We start from the raw sequence: 15,366 nt of genomic DNA on the forward strand, positions 1-15,366 counted from the left end.
GGATTTATCACCTTCCCCAGCTCAGCAGTCCTGTTCACCTGGGCCCTGCTGAACTCAGCAGGCCAGGCAGACAGCAGGGTTACAGCCTATTGGAACCCAACTGCCAGTGGAAAAGTAAATATTTCATCTCCATCGCTGCCCTTGTAGAAAAACAACTGGTTGTTTGGTAAATGGCACTGACAAACCTAATATTTCCTGTGCTGGTGTGGGGTGAGAGGCTGCACAATGGGCACTTGTGCTGTCCCCATGGCTGGGGTCACTGGCACACAAGGCTGTTGCCAGCAAAGCCAGTGGAGGGTGAAACCAGAACTCTCGGAGCAGGAAGCACATGGAAGATTTGCCAAATCATTATGGCCCAGCTACTTACCATGGCCTTGGCTTACTCAGCAGAGAAAGCCTTTGGAAAGCAAGGCACAGCTGGCAGAGCTACAAAGCTCTGGATGGAACAGGAATCTGTTCCTAAATGACTGTCGTCTGCCTATTGGGTGCAGCCTCATTGTGTTCAGTAAAGCTGTACAAGATGCTCACAAACAAAGACATGAGAGGGGCTGCAAGGGAATGTTGCTGCACTGGGGATTACACAGAGCTCCTCCACAAAGCAGAGAGGCAAACCATAGAAACCCTTGCCCAGAGCCACACTAATGCTTCCCACGAAGTGCACAAAGCAACGGGAGATGGACATTCCCATGCCCAGTTCCAAGGTTATTACATTCCAATACTGTAAATAAACCATCCAATTTGGAAGATACAAGGGTGAGAAAAGATACTCATGATAGAGGGAAGGCACCCCATCACCATGCCAGGATTAGCAGGCTCAGTAACTGCACCTGGAAGTATCTTGCAGCTTTATATAAAACCAAAAAACCACACCCAAATCCAGACTCTGTATTCAGAGTCTGGCACATGACACTACTCAAACCTCCCCATTTCTCCTCCCTGATCTTTTTCTCTGTGTGCTTTCTGCACATGGTTTTCTTTCTGTGATTTCTCTCTCACTGTCATTGCAAACACAACCTGTCCAGACAAGGTTAACTGAACAGGGACATTCTACTTCTGGGGCTCAAAATAACTTACTTGGGTATCCTGCACTGCCCTACATTGGGCAAACACATCTCCTGTTTAGTGGTGCTCCACCGGCACCTCTTCCCCAGGTCAGACCATCCTTGCTGGCAGAAGCCTCCACTGATTTTCTGCCAATATGTTTAGATCTTTATCAGTCTTTAATCTCTGCTTCTTTTTCATTAACTCAGCACAGTTTTCAGAAAGCTTTTATCAAGCTACTTAGATACATAATAACTTGTCTAAAACAGATCCCTCTGTGTGTTACCCAATTGGAAGCATCTCCTGGAATTTTAGGCTATACCTGGCTCTCTCTCCAAACCAGAACATGTTATGCAATAACTGCTTTGATGAGATGATGCCAGTTCTGATGTACAAACACATCTGATGGAAGCGGCAGTTCCATTATATCCTTTGGAGCGTACAGAGAAGGGCAACTTCACTGTGGAAATGTGCTTGCAATTATCTGTGGAAGAATGAAACCTGGGAGGAGGGGAACACGAAAAGGGAGCCTGGGAACACAGAGACAGAGACATTCCACAACAGATTTACAACACCAATGGCAGAAAATAAAATTAGCAACTCCGGGGTGGGTAAGGAGTGCTGCCAGCACTTCTGGCCAGCCCCAGGGTATGTCTGCACAGCAGCCAGTCACTCCCAGTGCTCCTGAGGCTGGAACACTTGGAATCCTGGGAGATTTCAAGTGGAGAGTGCTGGCACCAGGAGAACACGGCTGGGGCAGGCACTCCCCAGTACTCAGGAAGTCTTGGTGCAGCAATACAGTCTCCAGTACCTGAGCTTGCTAAAGTAAAGCCTGCCTGGGATTGCCTCTGGCTCTGGTCCTCCTTGGCAACCACCTGACGTCGATTTTCCACCCCTACAAATGCAGACAGGCAAAGCTCCACCACCCTGGCACTGCAGCATGCTTGAATCAGCCACACAAGGTTTATAAAGGCACAGAGGGAACTGTGCCACAGCTCCTCACCTCGAGACAGAAGCTACACCCAAAGTGCCAGCAGAGCCACGGGAGAGGTTCATCCAGGCACTGGCAGACCCTGTGAGCCACAGGCTGCATCCCTGAGCCATCCACAAACGGGCACTACCCCACAGACCCACAGATGGGCAGCTCTTTGCAAGGACTCTCTCTAGCAAAACATTCATTCACAGCAGAGGGAATCAGATCCCTGTGGGCAGGTGTTAAGGTAAAGCCTTTACCTGCTGAAATCCTACCCTGTGAATAGAAGTTTGGCCTCACTGGCAGGACAGAGGGATTAGAGTTAAAATCAAAGCTGTCCAGATAACCCTGAAACTGAGACTTTGGTGCTTTTACATGTTTGATTCTACAACTCAAGTAGAACCTTTTGGGAGATAAGAAGTAACCTGGGGACCCATTGTTTCCTGACAATGAATTGGTGTAGTTCTGAAATAGCAACACAGACAAACGTTCCACAGAAATTCAGGTCGGGCAGAAACAGCCTGATAAATGTGGGACTAACTCAGAGCAACAAAGGAAAGAAAAAGAAGCTCAGATGGGAGCTTTTTTGAAAACCAGTTTAAATGTTTAGAGTCAGACAGGGTATAAACCACACTCAGCTGCCCCTGCCAGCAGAGTTCAAGGGTTAGACTATGGTGAGCTGCTCTAAAACAGACGGACGGTTGTTGTCTTCTTTCTTTCAGAACAGCTTCTCAGCTCCCACATCCTGAACCTAAATGTTAAATTCACAGCATAAACTGAGAGGATTTGTAGCAGAGGTGCCTCCATTTCCCTGTGGTTTCCAGAAGCACTGCCCTTGCCCCTCTCCATGGTTTGGCTCCACTGCTGCTGGCACTGTGCTCACTGGCACCCCAGAGCAGCAAACAGGTTTCTGTCAGCACAGAGTGCACTCTGCAGCACTCCCTGTTGTCTGCACAGCTCTGTCTGCCACTGCCTGGGGTGCTCCTCAGCTTCCAGGACAAACTTAGCATTACTAAAATGCATTATGACCAACTATACATTGCAGGGCAGGGGACAAAGGGGACTGTTAATTCCCTCTTTAGTTCTCAGGAATTGAGCTTGTATGGCTGCACCATCCTGGCCTGGCTTTGCCAGAGTAAGTTGTTCTGCACCTCTGGGATCTGCTCAAGGGACATTCCTCCTCAGCCTGCAATATTCCCACATTCTGCACCTCTCCATCAATCTCTGCTGGATGCTGCACCACACAGATCAGGGAGGCAAGTTTATTCACAGGTCTGTCAGCACAAACCTCAGGCCACCAAGGGAACATCCAGGGAGTGCTTTTCCCTGACCTGCAACACCACCATTGCTTGAGACACACCACACAGGCCATACTTAATCATGTAGCAAATAATTATGCACCCTAAAGTCATTTTAACCAAGCTCCAGCTATCAATACTTACCATCTAAAGCAAATAATCACACTGGAGAGAAACCTGCTCTTTCCAAACTCTTCCCTCCTCTGATTCCAAGCCCAGAGCTGTTTGGTTTGTGCATTATGGGCTTTTTACCTTTGGACTCGTTTTTGTCCTCATCTGTTTCAGCTTCAAGTCTGAGGCCATGTGGTTTCAGACTGCTGGCAACAGACTGTTCCTTGCTTAATGTCAGTTGATTTAAATCCCCTTTCTTAGGGCATCCGCCACGCTGTGGCTTCCACCACTCCACTGCCAGCCATGCCCCACTCCAGGCAGTGCCAGGGCCCGCTGGCTCGGGAATGGGAATGCTCCCTCCTCACCCAAGCCTGCCCCCAGCCCACACCAGGAAAGCTGAGGCTGTTGAAAGAACCAGGAGTGGCAACAAAGCTGACATTGTTGTCCTGCAAAACCACCGGCTGGCCCTGGCTTCGTTTGGGGTAATGGATACAGTGCTGAATCCCAGCTTTAGTTTAAAAACTCATTCACCTCTTTTTCTTTGGAGAATGGCTTGATCTCTGGGTCTTCCCTTCTGTGTGAGTCAGAGCACAGAACTCCACCCAGCAAACCCTGAGTAAAACCCAACTAACTGTGGCTACACTCAGGAGTGTTGCTTTGACAGACATCCCTGCTGGCTGAAGGGATGGGGCTTGCTCAGGGTCCTGTCCTCTATGGGAACAAGTTCATGATTTGAAGGCTTGTCACAAACTCTTGCTCTACCCTGAAACAGCAAGATTCTTCTCCTGGATCCTTTTGTAGCAAAAGTTGGATCTAAATATGAATGGATGCTCCCTTAGTGAGCATGGATCAAAATTATCACTGCAGATTGGATGATTTAAACACAAAAGATCCAAGTCACGTCACTCACCCATCATCAAGCAACAACTGTGTAGGTTAAACCTGAAGATGAACTTTCACAGGACCTACTTAACCCCAAGGGACCCATTTAATGATGTCTCCATGTTTTCACAGTGCAGCTGTCTGCAAGAGTGTTTTTTGCAGCCAGTCCAAATGACATTAGTGACAGATTAGGAATCTGACACATCAATTAGTAATCCATTCACTTTTTCCAAAGTCCACATCAGAAACTATCTGTGGATGCCAAACTGGGCTTGTGATCTCCACACACATTTGTTAGTCTTAAGGAAAGAATAATAAATCTCAGCTTTTCTACACTCATAAGGAAATCAGACGTCAGGAAAGCTCACAATTATGGCTCTCCAAAATTTATATTTTTGCCAATAAGGATGTAAGTTTTGATTGGATTTTTTTTTAAATTAAGAAACTTGCACCTAGTTTTCCTTGGTTTCCATTTTCAAAGCTCATGTCAGCTTCTTTGTGTTCATTCTGCAATGGGTTTCCTTACATTTCACTCAAAAACTCCAAGTTTGTAAGTAAAGTTTGGAACAAATCCTCTATTTGCACAAGACCTGCTGGAACAGGAGTGCTCAGAGCATCCCACTGCAGTTCAGAGCCAGCAGAGTGAGGAGGGGCCTGACACCTTTGGAAGGTCACTGACAGAGTCCTGCTGATCTCCAGGCCAGAAGGGCACCAGTTGACCAGTTTGAAATAGGTAACCAGGCCACTGGTGGGTGACAGAACAGAGGGAGGATTTTAATGCTCAGGTTGGGTGGTGAGAGATGGCATTTTCCCCTCTGGTTTGGCACACTGGGAGTTCACTATGCTTGGTTATGGCAAAACCCTCCATGTCCCTGCAGGACTCAAGGATCTTCCCAATCTCTCTTGCTTGAACCTGTTTCAGTGTCTTCTCTATCAGGGAAGTGGCTCCTGAGGCAGCTCTGTTAGAAAATTCAGCCTTTGTCATTTGTCCTTCTTTCCCTGCAACCTCCATTGAAGGTCTCCATCCCTCCCCAAATCTCAGCCTCTCCTGAAGCAGCTTCTCAGCACAACAGCTCACTCAGTGGCCAGATCCTCCACAATTCTGAGCCCAAGTCCCCTCTGTCACCTCCTGTGGACATCTCCTACCACCTCCTGAAGGAGCTTCCCAGGATGGAGGCAAAGAAAGAAAAGGCCATTCTGGTGTCACCACCCAACCTGCCTCAGAAAAGCAGATGGACTTGGCAGTTTTCTGCACAGATGGAGCTCTATCCAAAAGCATTACATCCCCTATTTATGGTGGGGATTTTTTGCAAGGCATTATTAGAAGGAAGCTTGTCAGCTCTGCTGAGAAACTTGGCAAACACCAGGGCAGACCAGGCTCACTCTTTTACACAGCTGGATTTTCTGCAGCTCAAGTGTTTTTCCCTCTTGCTCTTGGCCCATCCAAAGATGAGTGCTGAATTTCCCTTAACATTACCCACAGGTTAATTTGTTATTAAGTTTAGGCTCAGTTTAACATCTTGGCATGCAATTTGAATAAAACCAAAACCAAATGTCCTTCATTTCTGCTGAAACCACCCTCGGTTTGGCTCAGCTGCCTTTGGTGTCACTGGAGGGTGAACAGGAGATTCATTTTCATGTTGTCAGTTTTGGTAGAAACCTTAAAATCCTCCAGGCAACTTTGAAACACATTGCCATAAATTAATTGTCATGGAATGAGATTGGCCACAAGCTGAACATGCTCCATTGACTCTGACTTAGCTGTGAAATATTCTGACTCCAGGAAAGGGAGATGCAACACACACATCAACTGTTGGAGCCCATCAGGGTGCACACAAAACTTGGGCACAACTTCTTACTACAGGAACCATGGTGGCATTTCCCACCTCCCATCCAGAGAGGAGAAGGAAGGAGCACTTGGAAATCCCACAGGGACAGTTCTGACCCCTGTGTAACTTTGTCCCTGGCCTAATTCTGTGCCTGGCACAGCCTGCCTGTGACACAGTGAACCAGAGTGATGCCAATGGAAAGGGGAAAAAGCTCCTCAGGATTATGAGTAATTCCCCTGACACTGAGCCTGGAGAGCAGGGAATGTGGGAGCTCTGACCTCTGGTTAACTCCTTCCCTGCACTAGGAGGACGCAGCTGACTCTTCCAGTCAATTTTGGTTTTTTTCTGTTTTTTTGATTTACAGGCAGCTTTAAAGAGTCTTCCAAGTCACCTGCAGAAAGTCCCCAGCAATCTCATTCTGCACATTTCTGTCTGACTAGGACTTATCACGTCCTTTCCTGTTTTTTCCAGCGTGTTCAAAGCATGTTTCATAGGTGTGATTGAGCTGATAAATCAAGTTCTATGATTTCTTTCTGTTGATCAAATAATCCTGCCCAGGGGCATTTTCCAAACACTGGTGCTTACCATTCCACTCACAGATTACTCCACATGCAGAGATGAAACCATCACCAAACTATTTAACTATTAAAGTCCTTGACACAGACACCTGAACTTCAGAGAAAATTTAGCAAGTTCAAAGATTTTGAAGTTGATGCTGGTTTTATAGACTGCTGTACTCAGTGAAGAAAGGCAGAATTTGTCTCCATTACCATCAATCATTTAAGAGAATGAGGCCTCTTTGTGCCACTCAGAACCAGAAGAGAGAGCAGAAAACAGGGCAAGATCAACTAGAAAGATTTATGTGTGTGGAATTAATATTCACATAAGCCTCCTAAAAATTATGTATCAATGTGCTAGATTTATGAAATCATAACATGCCACACTAGTAATTGCACTAAAAAGTGGCATAAGGAAAGAAGGGAACAGAAGAACAAGCTCTTACTTGTGCCCAAGTTCATGTGCAATTGTAAAGGCCAGATTGAGACCGTTGTCCTCAGCAAGAACACACTTTCTCTTGGCACTGCAGACACCTCCCAGGTAAGCAATTCCTGCAACAGAAACACAGAGAATGTCCCCAGCACATCAGTGACCCACCAGAGTGACAGAAAATGCAACCAGCATGACAAACACTAGAGCAGTTTGCACTCCAAACTATCTGAGCACAGTTGGTTCCTCACCCTGCTGAAGAGTCAGGCTTGAGTTCTGCCAGGCAGGAAATAAGTAAAACACACCTTCACTGCTTTGCTTGGAAAATATATTTCACTGTCTCAAAAATGTATTTCACTGACTCACAAATTCACCTAAGCTTGTCTGTTAATGCCCTCTACTACAGCATTAGAAGATGCAGTGAAGTCTCCTGAAAAAGCATTTAAATGGAGTTCTCCTGATTTGCAGAATAAAGTTGGGGAGAGGGAATAAAACAGTAAAGCAGAAACTCTGAAAAGATCTTTTATTTCCCCTTATTTTCATACTTCAAAGAAAGCAAGAGTGTCAGAGCCAGGGAAGGTGGCAAACTGCTGGTGAGTCATGAGGCTGATGGAGGGGGCAGGACTGCAATGCCTTGGTGGAACTCAGGGTTTGATCCCAGGCACAGGATCCTCCAGGACTGTTTGTGTGGGCACCACAAAGGGTTTGAGGCTGAACCTCTGCTGTGGAAAAACAACAGTCCTCACATGCCCTTCCTGCACCCAGACTGTCCCTCAGAAAGTGCCACTGGGAGGGCACCCCAGGCCACGCTCAGGACAACCTGCTGCTGGGTTGTGTTCCATGTGCCACCCTGGCCACAGCTGAGCCCTGGCACGGGCACAGAGGCTGAGGGCAGAGCTCAGGGGCTTTGCCCACACACTGCTGGACAATCCCCTCTCCAAGGCCATGGGAACAGCTCAGTGCACACACCAGACATGATTCCCAGATGGCAGAGGGCACCCTGAATGCCCACCCTGCTGCTCCACCTGCCCCTCTGCCACGCTGGAAACGCAGGAAGCGCAAAGACCTTCCACCAAACGCCCTTCAGAGATTTCCCAGTGGGTATATTTGCCTGTGTTTCTATTTAACAGCCCCCAAGCAAGGTCTTCCCCCCTGGAATGCTGTTCCCAGGAGGGTGGCTGGATCTGGCTGCCCTGAGGAGCACACACCCCACCAGGCAGCGGAATTGTGGTCTCTGCTTTTTTCCCCTCCTTTTCCTCCCTCAGAGTTGACAAAGCTGCGTTTATCAGAGTGCAAATGGAAAACTTTCCACCTGGAACAAGTCCAGCTCTGTTTTTATGAGGTTTGACAACAATAAGGATGTGGATGTTTGTTGCCAAGGGCATTCTGGATGGAATGAAGGGATGGGCAACAGCCTTTGACTTCAGCCCAGCAGCAGAGAGTGAAGACAGAAATCAGACACTAACACTTGCTTACTTTAGAAGTGCTGACTGTGAGAGCCAGATTCATACCACATGCAAAAAATGAAATAAAGATTTAACCTTTTAAACAACTGGCCATGGAAGGCTGGATTTCAGCACTTTAAACTGACTTGCTTTTTACCCACAGAGTAGTCCTCAGGATGTCAAGATGTTGCTCAGGAAGTAAGAGCCTTCTCTGAGAAAGCTTTTGGAGGGTGCGGCCTCAGTCCACACACCTGATGGCCCAAGGAATGTGCCACTTTGGGGTTAAAGGGAAACAAAAAATTGAGTTTTGGAGTCACAGAAGCCAGAGATGAAAAGAAACAATTATGGCACTCAGCCATAATTCTCCTTCCTCAGACTTGTGCCTTCTTGCATTTTTGAGTTCTTAAATCCTCCTTTTACTGATAATTTGGTTCCCTTTCAGCAGATTTAGGTACAACAAACAGCAATGACCAGAGCAGGATTCTTACCAGGAGTGTTTTATTCCTACTGCTAAACCTCATTATTCCACCCTCATCTTCCATTAACCTGGGTCAATAATCTCAGTTGTGTCCATTCAAAGTGGAAAACTTGACAATCTGGGGCTTGTGCATCCCCAGAGGCTGAAGCAGCAGTGCCTGTGCTCAGTTACAGTCACCTATTTTAATCATTTTCATTGCTTAATGTGAATCCTATGTGGCCATTGATAATATTTGTAGACAGCTAAAATTAGTTTATTATTTCAGAAATGGAGTGGGGCAGAGAAACTCCTATTCCTAGAAGAGCAGAAACCTTTGGAGCACATGGAATGAAGTCAGTAAGAAGTGCAGCCCATGAACTGCTGAGTGCTTATTAATAGGAGTCATTGTGGAGCTGCCAGCCAGTTATAACAAATTGGTATAACATTTTAAGCCTGAAAAAGCCTTCTCAAAAATGGTTTTGAAATACAGACTTTCTATCAAATGACTTCCTAAGACTGTAATTTTCTTTTGGACCAATCCATTTTACCATTAATTCTTTCATCAGAGCATAAATAGCAAATAAGTTATTGATCTGCAAACATAATCCAGTTCTGTAGCAAATATATCCAAACCATTAAGATAAATGCAACTATTTTCTAACCCCATGCAATGATCCATATAATTAACATGGAGAGAAAAATACACCTTTAACCAAGAACAATAGTAGCACAATGCCTTGGTAGCTGCATTAATATGATTTATTTTCTTCACTGGGATGAATGGAAACTGCTGTTTGCCTCTTAAAATTCCAGATTTTTATCTGAGCCTTTCAAGTCTGCAGAAGGGGAATAGAAACTCCATGAACTCAGACATGTTTGTGGAAATCCTGGCATGCTGTGGTTCTGCCAGGCTGGGAATAATACAAAAGGAAATTCTTTTATTTGGTAATTTTGCTTCTGGCCCTGTCTGGGAGACAGGTGTGTGAAAATGAAAAATGGGAAAGAAAATTGCACTGGGTTTTTTGTTCATTAAAAAAACCCCAACTTTGCACTTCTCATGTGCTTCTGCAAATACAGAGGGGAAAAAAGTCCTTATCTCTCAGATACACTGTCAGCAAATACCACAAATCTATTTTTAATATAAAAACAAAAAAGGTCAAGCAGGAGCATCAGTGGTGGAGGGAAAGGAGAGCCAGTTATTATTTTTACTATCACCAAGCACGAGGGTTTTTTCCTTTCTCTCCAGAGAAATTCCATCATTTCAGGCCATCACTGCTGTGCTTGGGTTTGAGCAGGCAGAGCTCTCTGCACTTCCACAGCAAACCCAGCACAGGCTACTGTGTCAGCTCCCATTTTATCCAAAAACTTGGCATACCCCAACAGTCTGCAGCTGTTGGCCTTCCTGCCAGCTAAGGAGCCCCCACAGCAGCATCCTGGAGGGGAAGGATCAGAGAGGCACTGGGATATCCCACTCTTGCCACAGGGATGGCCAAAGCATCAGGGTATCCCACTCTTGCCACAGGGATGGCCAAAGCATCAGGGTATCCCACACTTGCCACAGGGATGGCAAAGCATCAGCATATTCACTCTTGCCACAGGGATGGCCAAAGCATCAGGATATTCCACACTTGCCACAGGGATAGCAAAGCATTAGGATATTCCACTCTTGCCACAGGGATGGCCCCAAAGCATCAGGATATCCCACTCTTGCCACAGGGATGGCCAAAGCATCAGGATATCCCACACTTGCCATAGGGATGGCCAAAGCATCAGGATATCCCACACTTGCCATAGGGATGGCCAAAGCATCAGGATATCCCACACTTGCCACAGGGATGGCCAAAGCATCAGGATATTCACTCTTGCCACAGGGACAGCAAAGCATCAGGATATCCCACTCTTACCACAGGGCTGGTCAAAGCTTGGGGAAGGCAAATTCTGGTGTGTGGGTTCCCACTTTGTCCTGCCTGAACCCCCTGGGGCCTCCTCCTGCCCTGGGGAATGTTCACTCAGCAAGTGTTTTGTGCAGGTTCTCCAGCTTTCAACTCTCTAATGTCTTGTTTTCATTGCACTCCTAATACTTTAATCTCTTCTTTTGCCAACCACCTCTGGATACAGAACTTTTACTTGATTAAAACTTGGCCGGCTCTCTCCTTCTCCATGTATTTGCAGTTGGGAAGGGAGCCAGACTCCAAGTCCTGGAGTCTGCTTGGCACAGATGGAGACTCCCTGCACATCCACATGCTCAGAGTAAGCCTCCCATTCCCCATCATTACTAGCCTGGTGCTGAGCTGGATGTTTTTCTCATCCTCCCACGAGTTTCAATTTGTGCAGCTCACACATTGCCATCAATTACATTCCTGCAGCCTCCCTTAACATCCTACACAGGGAAAACCAGGAAAGCCTGAAGTGATTCATGCTCTGCCTTTCCATTCAATGGCAATGATTATGTTTGACAGAGATGCCCTGCCTGTATTTACACACCAAGGCAGTCACCAAGGGAATCTTTCAGTGCTTATGATACTTAAAATGAAAAACACTTTTCCTTTCCATAAAACCTACATAGAAAAGGTTCCAAGATTTAAAAAATAAACCATTAGAGAAGTAGCCACTAAACTGCCTCCAAGACAGGTAATCACACAATGCCTGTCCTGCAGCTGAATAAACAGAGCTCTCAGCAGTCAGTGGTATCCAGGTGAAGGGAACAGTATCCAGGGAAGGACCTCTCCAGCATGTCCAACACAGACAGGCTGAGGCTGTTCCTGCTGTCCCACTGAGGCTCCAGTTCCAAGCTGGGTTTACAGGGATCATCCACAGGCTGAGCTGTTCCTTCATCTCATGGGCACGCCCTAATTCAAAGCTGGACACGCAATGTGAGTGGCACAGAGTTGTTGTCATCTGGATGCCAATTACTGTTAATCTTGCACTAACAGCATGGTTTCCATTAGAGGTTAATATTTATGTATGGAAACTGTTTTCCTCAGCCACAATTTTCATTGTTGCTGCATTTAATGAAAACCACACTGGAAACAATACACTCATCATGAATCAGAAGTACAGAAATCAAAGTACAACCATCCAAACACCAGAGACAGCCACAGGCAGGTAGGAAAACAAGCTCACAATCACGCCAAGTGCTGCCCCAGTGCAAGCCACAATATTTTGAATTCATGTGTTTATACAAAAGGAGTGTCTGATGCCATGGACCATCTGATGGAATGGGCTCCCAGGCACTGCAAGAAATCAGCCTTATCCTTCTCCAAAAAAGATACAACCCTCTCCCTGTCTCATCCTCTCAGTGCCACACAAGGGACAAAAACAAGTCCAGGGAAGAAATCATTGCACTATTCACCTGACCCTGTTGAGTGGCTTAAATTCCCTCAGCATGGTTGAACCATAACAGGGAATTGAGGGAACACGGGACTGGTTAAGGTACAAACCTCTACATAGCACTGGGCAGGCACTCAGGTAAAAAGGGAATAGCCAAAGGAAAACCCTCAGAAGGAGTTTGTAATTCTGCAGAATTTAAGCCAGAATACCATCCAGGCAGGTGTGGTGTGTAAATGACTCCCTGACTTTCAGCTGGTGGAGGAACATACTGGAAGCAAGTCCCAGCACTAATTCTTTTGGGAATTGGAAAGTCCATGTCCTTTCTGCTGGCAGAAAATGATCTGGATTCCTGGGAATCCCAGGAAACCTCTTGCTGAGGGCATGAGAGGTTCAATCCCCCAACTTTGCAGCACACGTGGGTTTTCATACAAGGTTTTCAAGTCCCTACATACCTCCCTCCCTGCATGAGGAACAGGCAAGCACCACAGCAATTTACAGAAAAGGGAGCTAAGATACCACATCCCAACAACTGCCAGGATCTCACAAGAAGCCACCACCACTCCTGAGAGCACCCACCAGCCCCTGATGTTCTGTACCCAGCCAAATGTGCCCACCATCACAGAACCTTCTCACTTTGGAGACTCTGCCTTATCCCAGACTTCAGCATGGCATCTGCAAACTCTGTTCCTGTCCTCCAAACCATCAGAACCTGAGGGATGCAGCTCCTTCCCTGAGCTCAGTGTGCTCTGTGGTGGACACCCCCCTCCAGCTCTGCCTGCTGTCCTGTAGTGCCCAATAAAGCCACTTCTCCCTCCTAGCTCTGAAAACAGTCACTTCCAGCACACACAATCCTGCCACAATCCCCAAAAAACCCAGCAGGAAAAACAAACAGCTGAAACACGAAATGTAGTTACTTTCTGAATCTCTTGACTTCCATTCCACACCCCCTGAAGGACTGACCAAATCCCTCCCTGATATTCACAGCACTTGCTGTGATGCCTCTGGAGCTGATAAAGCAACACTTCTCAGAACACAAGGTCCTTGGAGCACAAATGAGGGAAATGCACAATAACTCTGGTAGGAGATACGTTTCTGCCTACTGGGAATAATTAAAGATCCTTGGGACTGAATATTGCCATGGCACCCAAGGGTCTGGTGGCTGACCCTGGAGAACATTTCACAAGAGCAGAGCTCTGATGGTGAGGGCCAGACCAAACCCGTGCCTGTCTTTGTGAAATGTCTGGGATTCTGGCAGATCCACCCAAAGCTTGGCCAGGGCACCTCTGCAGCTCCTCCATACCCTGCTGATAAAAAGCCCTTTGTGAGGCCAGACCTCTCCATGTCTGCAAACCTGCAGAGGCAGCAGGATTTAATCATCAGAGCTTAAAGGAGCACTTCTGCTCTTCTTTTTCTCTGTTTAATTACCCTGCAGGACAGCAACTGATGGAACATGTGGAATCCCTTCCCCAACTCTCAGCTTTTTCTGTGGGGCTTTCATGTCTCCTGGGAACCCTCCTGTGGTTTTCCAAGTTCAGGGAATGAATCATTTATCTGTTCCTTTACCAAGCTGCCCACACACAGACACTCCCCATGGTGGCAAGGGCTTTATTCTAATGTTGCTTGGATTTACACTCTATTAATTCAGTGATTTAGGCAGAGCCTCTCCCAGTTTAAAGGAGCCTGCCCAGACACTGGAAAAGCCCTGGAGATCAAGAGCTCTCCTGATTCCAGGGATAACTGTCCTCACCCACACCAGTAAAAGGCTGTTTCAGATACCAAATGCAGTGAGACAAGAAAGATGACAGATGTTTTCACACCTTTTGGCCTAGAAGACCCTTTAACCAAGGCCTACAAAAGAATTATTCACACACCAGCAAAGAGCAGAGGACCTTCAGAATCCCTCTGAGGTTTGGCATGGGCATCTTTGGAAACCACATTCCTCTCCTCACAGCTCAGCTTTGCCCACACTCACAAGAGAAACATTCACCAGAGGTGTGGTGTTCCCTGGACATCAGAGAAAGCTGGAACAAGGACCCTGGGGAGCCTCATGGAGCAGATATCCATCAGGAGTGACTTGATACTAATGGTCCTTGCCCTGGAACAAGGGAATGCATTAAGAGAAGACCACCTGAAGGGAAGTTCTGGCCAGGTGGGGGTTGGTCTCTTCTCCCAGGCACTCAGCAATAGGACAAGGGGGCACGATGGGCTCAAGCTCTGCCAGGGGAAATTGAAGTTGGAGAGCAGAAAAAAATTCTTTGCCAGAGAGAGTGCTCAGGCATTGGAATGGGCTGCCCAGAGAGGGGGTGGATTCCCCATCCCTGGAGGTTTTTCAACTAAGCTTGGCCGTGGCACTGAGTGCCATGATCTGGTAAAGGGACTGGAGTTGGCCCAAGGGTTGGACTTGATGATCTCAAAGGTCTTTTCCAACCCAACAGATTCTATGATTCTTTCCTGCCCTGATTTTCTAAGCTTTGAGGATAAAGCACTGGGATCTCAGACAGCAGAGCAGGAGATAAAAAGAAACACCCTCTCTGTTTGACATCTGCTCTTTGTTCAGGTGACACCCTCTGTGCCCCCCATAGGGCCCTCCCCTCCAGCAAGCCAAGGCTCCCTGGGGACAGCACATCAACACATTCTCCCCCTCCCAGGGGACACCAGGAGTGGCTTCATTAGCTGCAGCACAGGAAGAAGGGTCTCCTCTCCATGTTTACTCTACTTTGATGTGCTAACAGCCACATTCCAGAGAGCTTCTCCCCAGCCCCAGGAGCTGCTCTCAAACGGGCAAAACCACAGCTCCTTTCTGCAACGCTGTTTCTCTGGTTAAATAAGAAGTTTGGGATATTTAGTCCAAGCCAGAGCACCACTCCTGAGTGTGGATTCCCAAAGCCTGCAGTTAACTCACCACCTGTTGATGGGCATCACTGCAGTGCTGAAACTCTCCATGCTCACACACACATGGAATTACATGGGCTTCATTACTCAAAGTAAGATGGATTAGGACAGCTGTACTCCA

General features: G+C 46.9%; 1 protein-coding gene across 2 annotated transcripts in view; it reads right to left on the reverse strand.

Annotated features, from left to right (window-relative positions):
- Window positions 1–15,366, reverse strand: part of ADAMTS17 (ADAM metallopeptidase with thrombospondin type 1 motif 17) — a 156,729-nt gene that overhangs the window by 90,307 nt on the left and 51,056 nt on the right. For both annotated transcript variants that reach the window (XM_071568731.1, XM_071568730.1), the window contains exon 8: window positions 7,138–7,243. In XM_071568731.1, the coding sequence (XP_071424832.1) occupies window positions 7,138–7,243 (106 nt within the window). The remainder of the gene's footprint in view (window positions 1–7,137; window positions 7,244–15,366) is intronic.

Source organism: Pithys albifrons, chromosome 13 (genome assembly GCF_047495875.1).
Source record: "Pithys albifrons albifrons isolate INPA30051 chromosome 13, PitAlb_v1, whole genome shotgun sequence".
NCBI classification, from domain to species: Eukaryota; Metazoa; Chordata; class Aves; order Passeriformes; family Thamnophilidae; genus Pithys; species Pithys albifrons.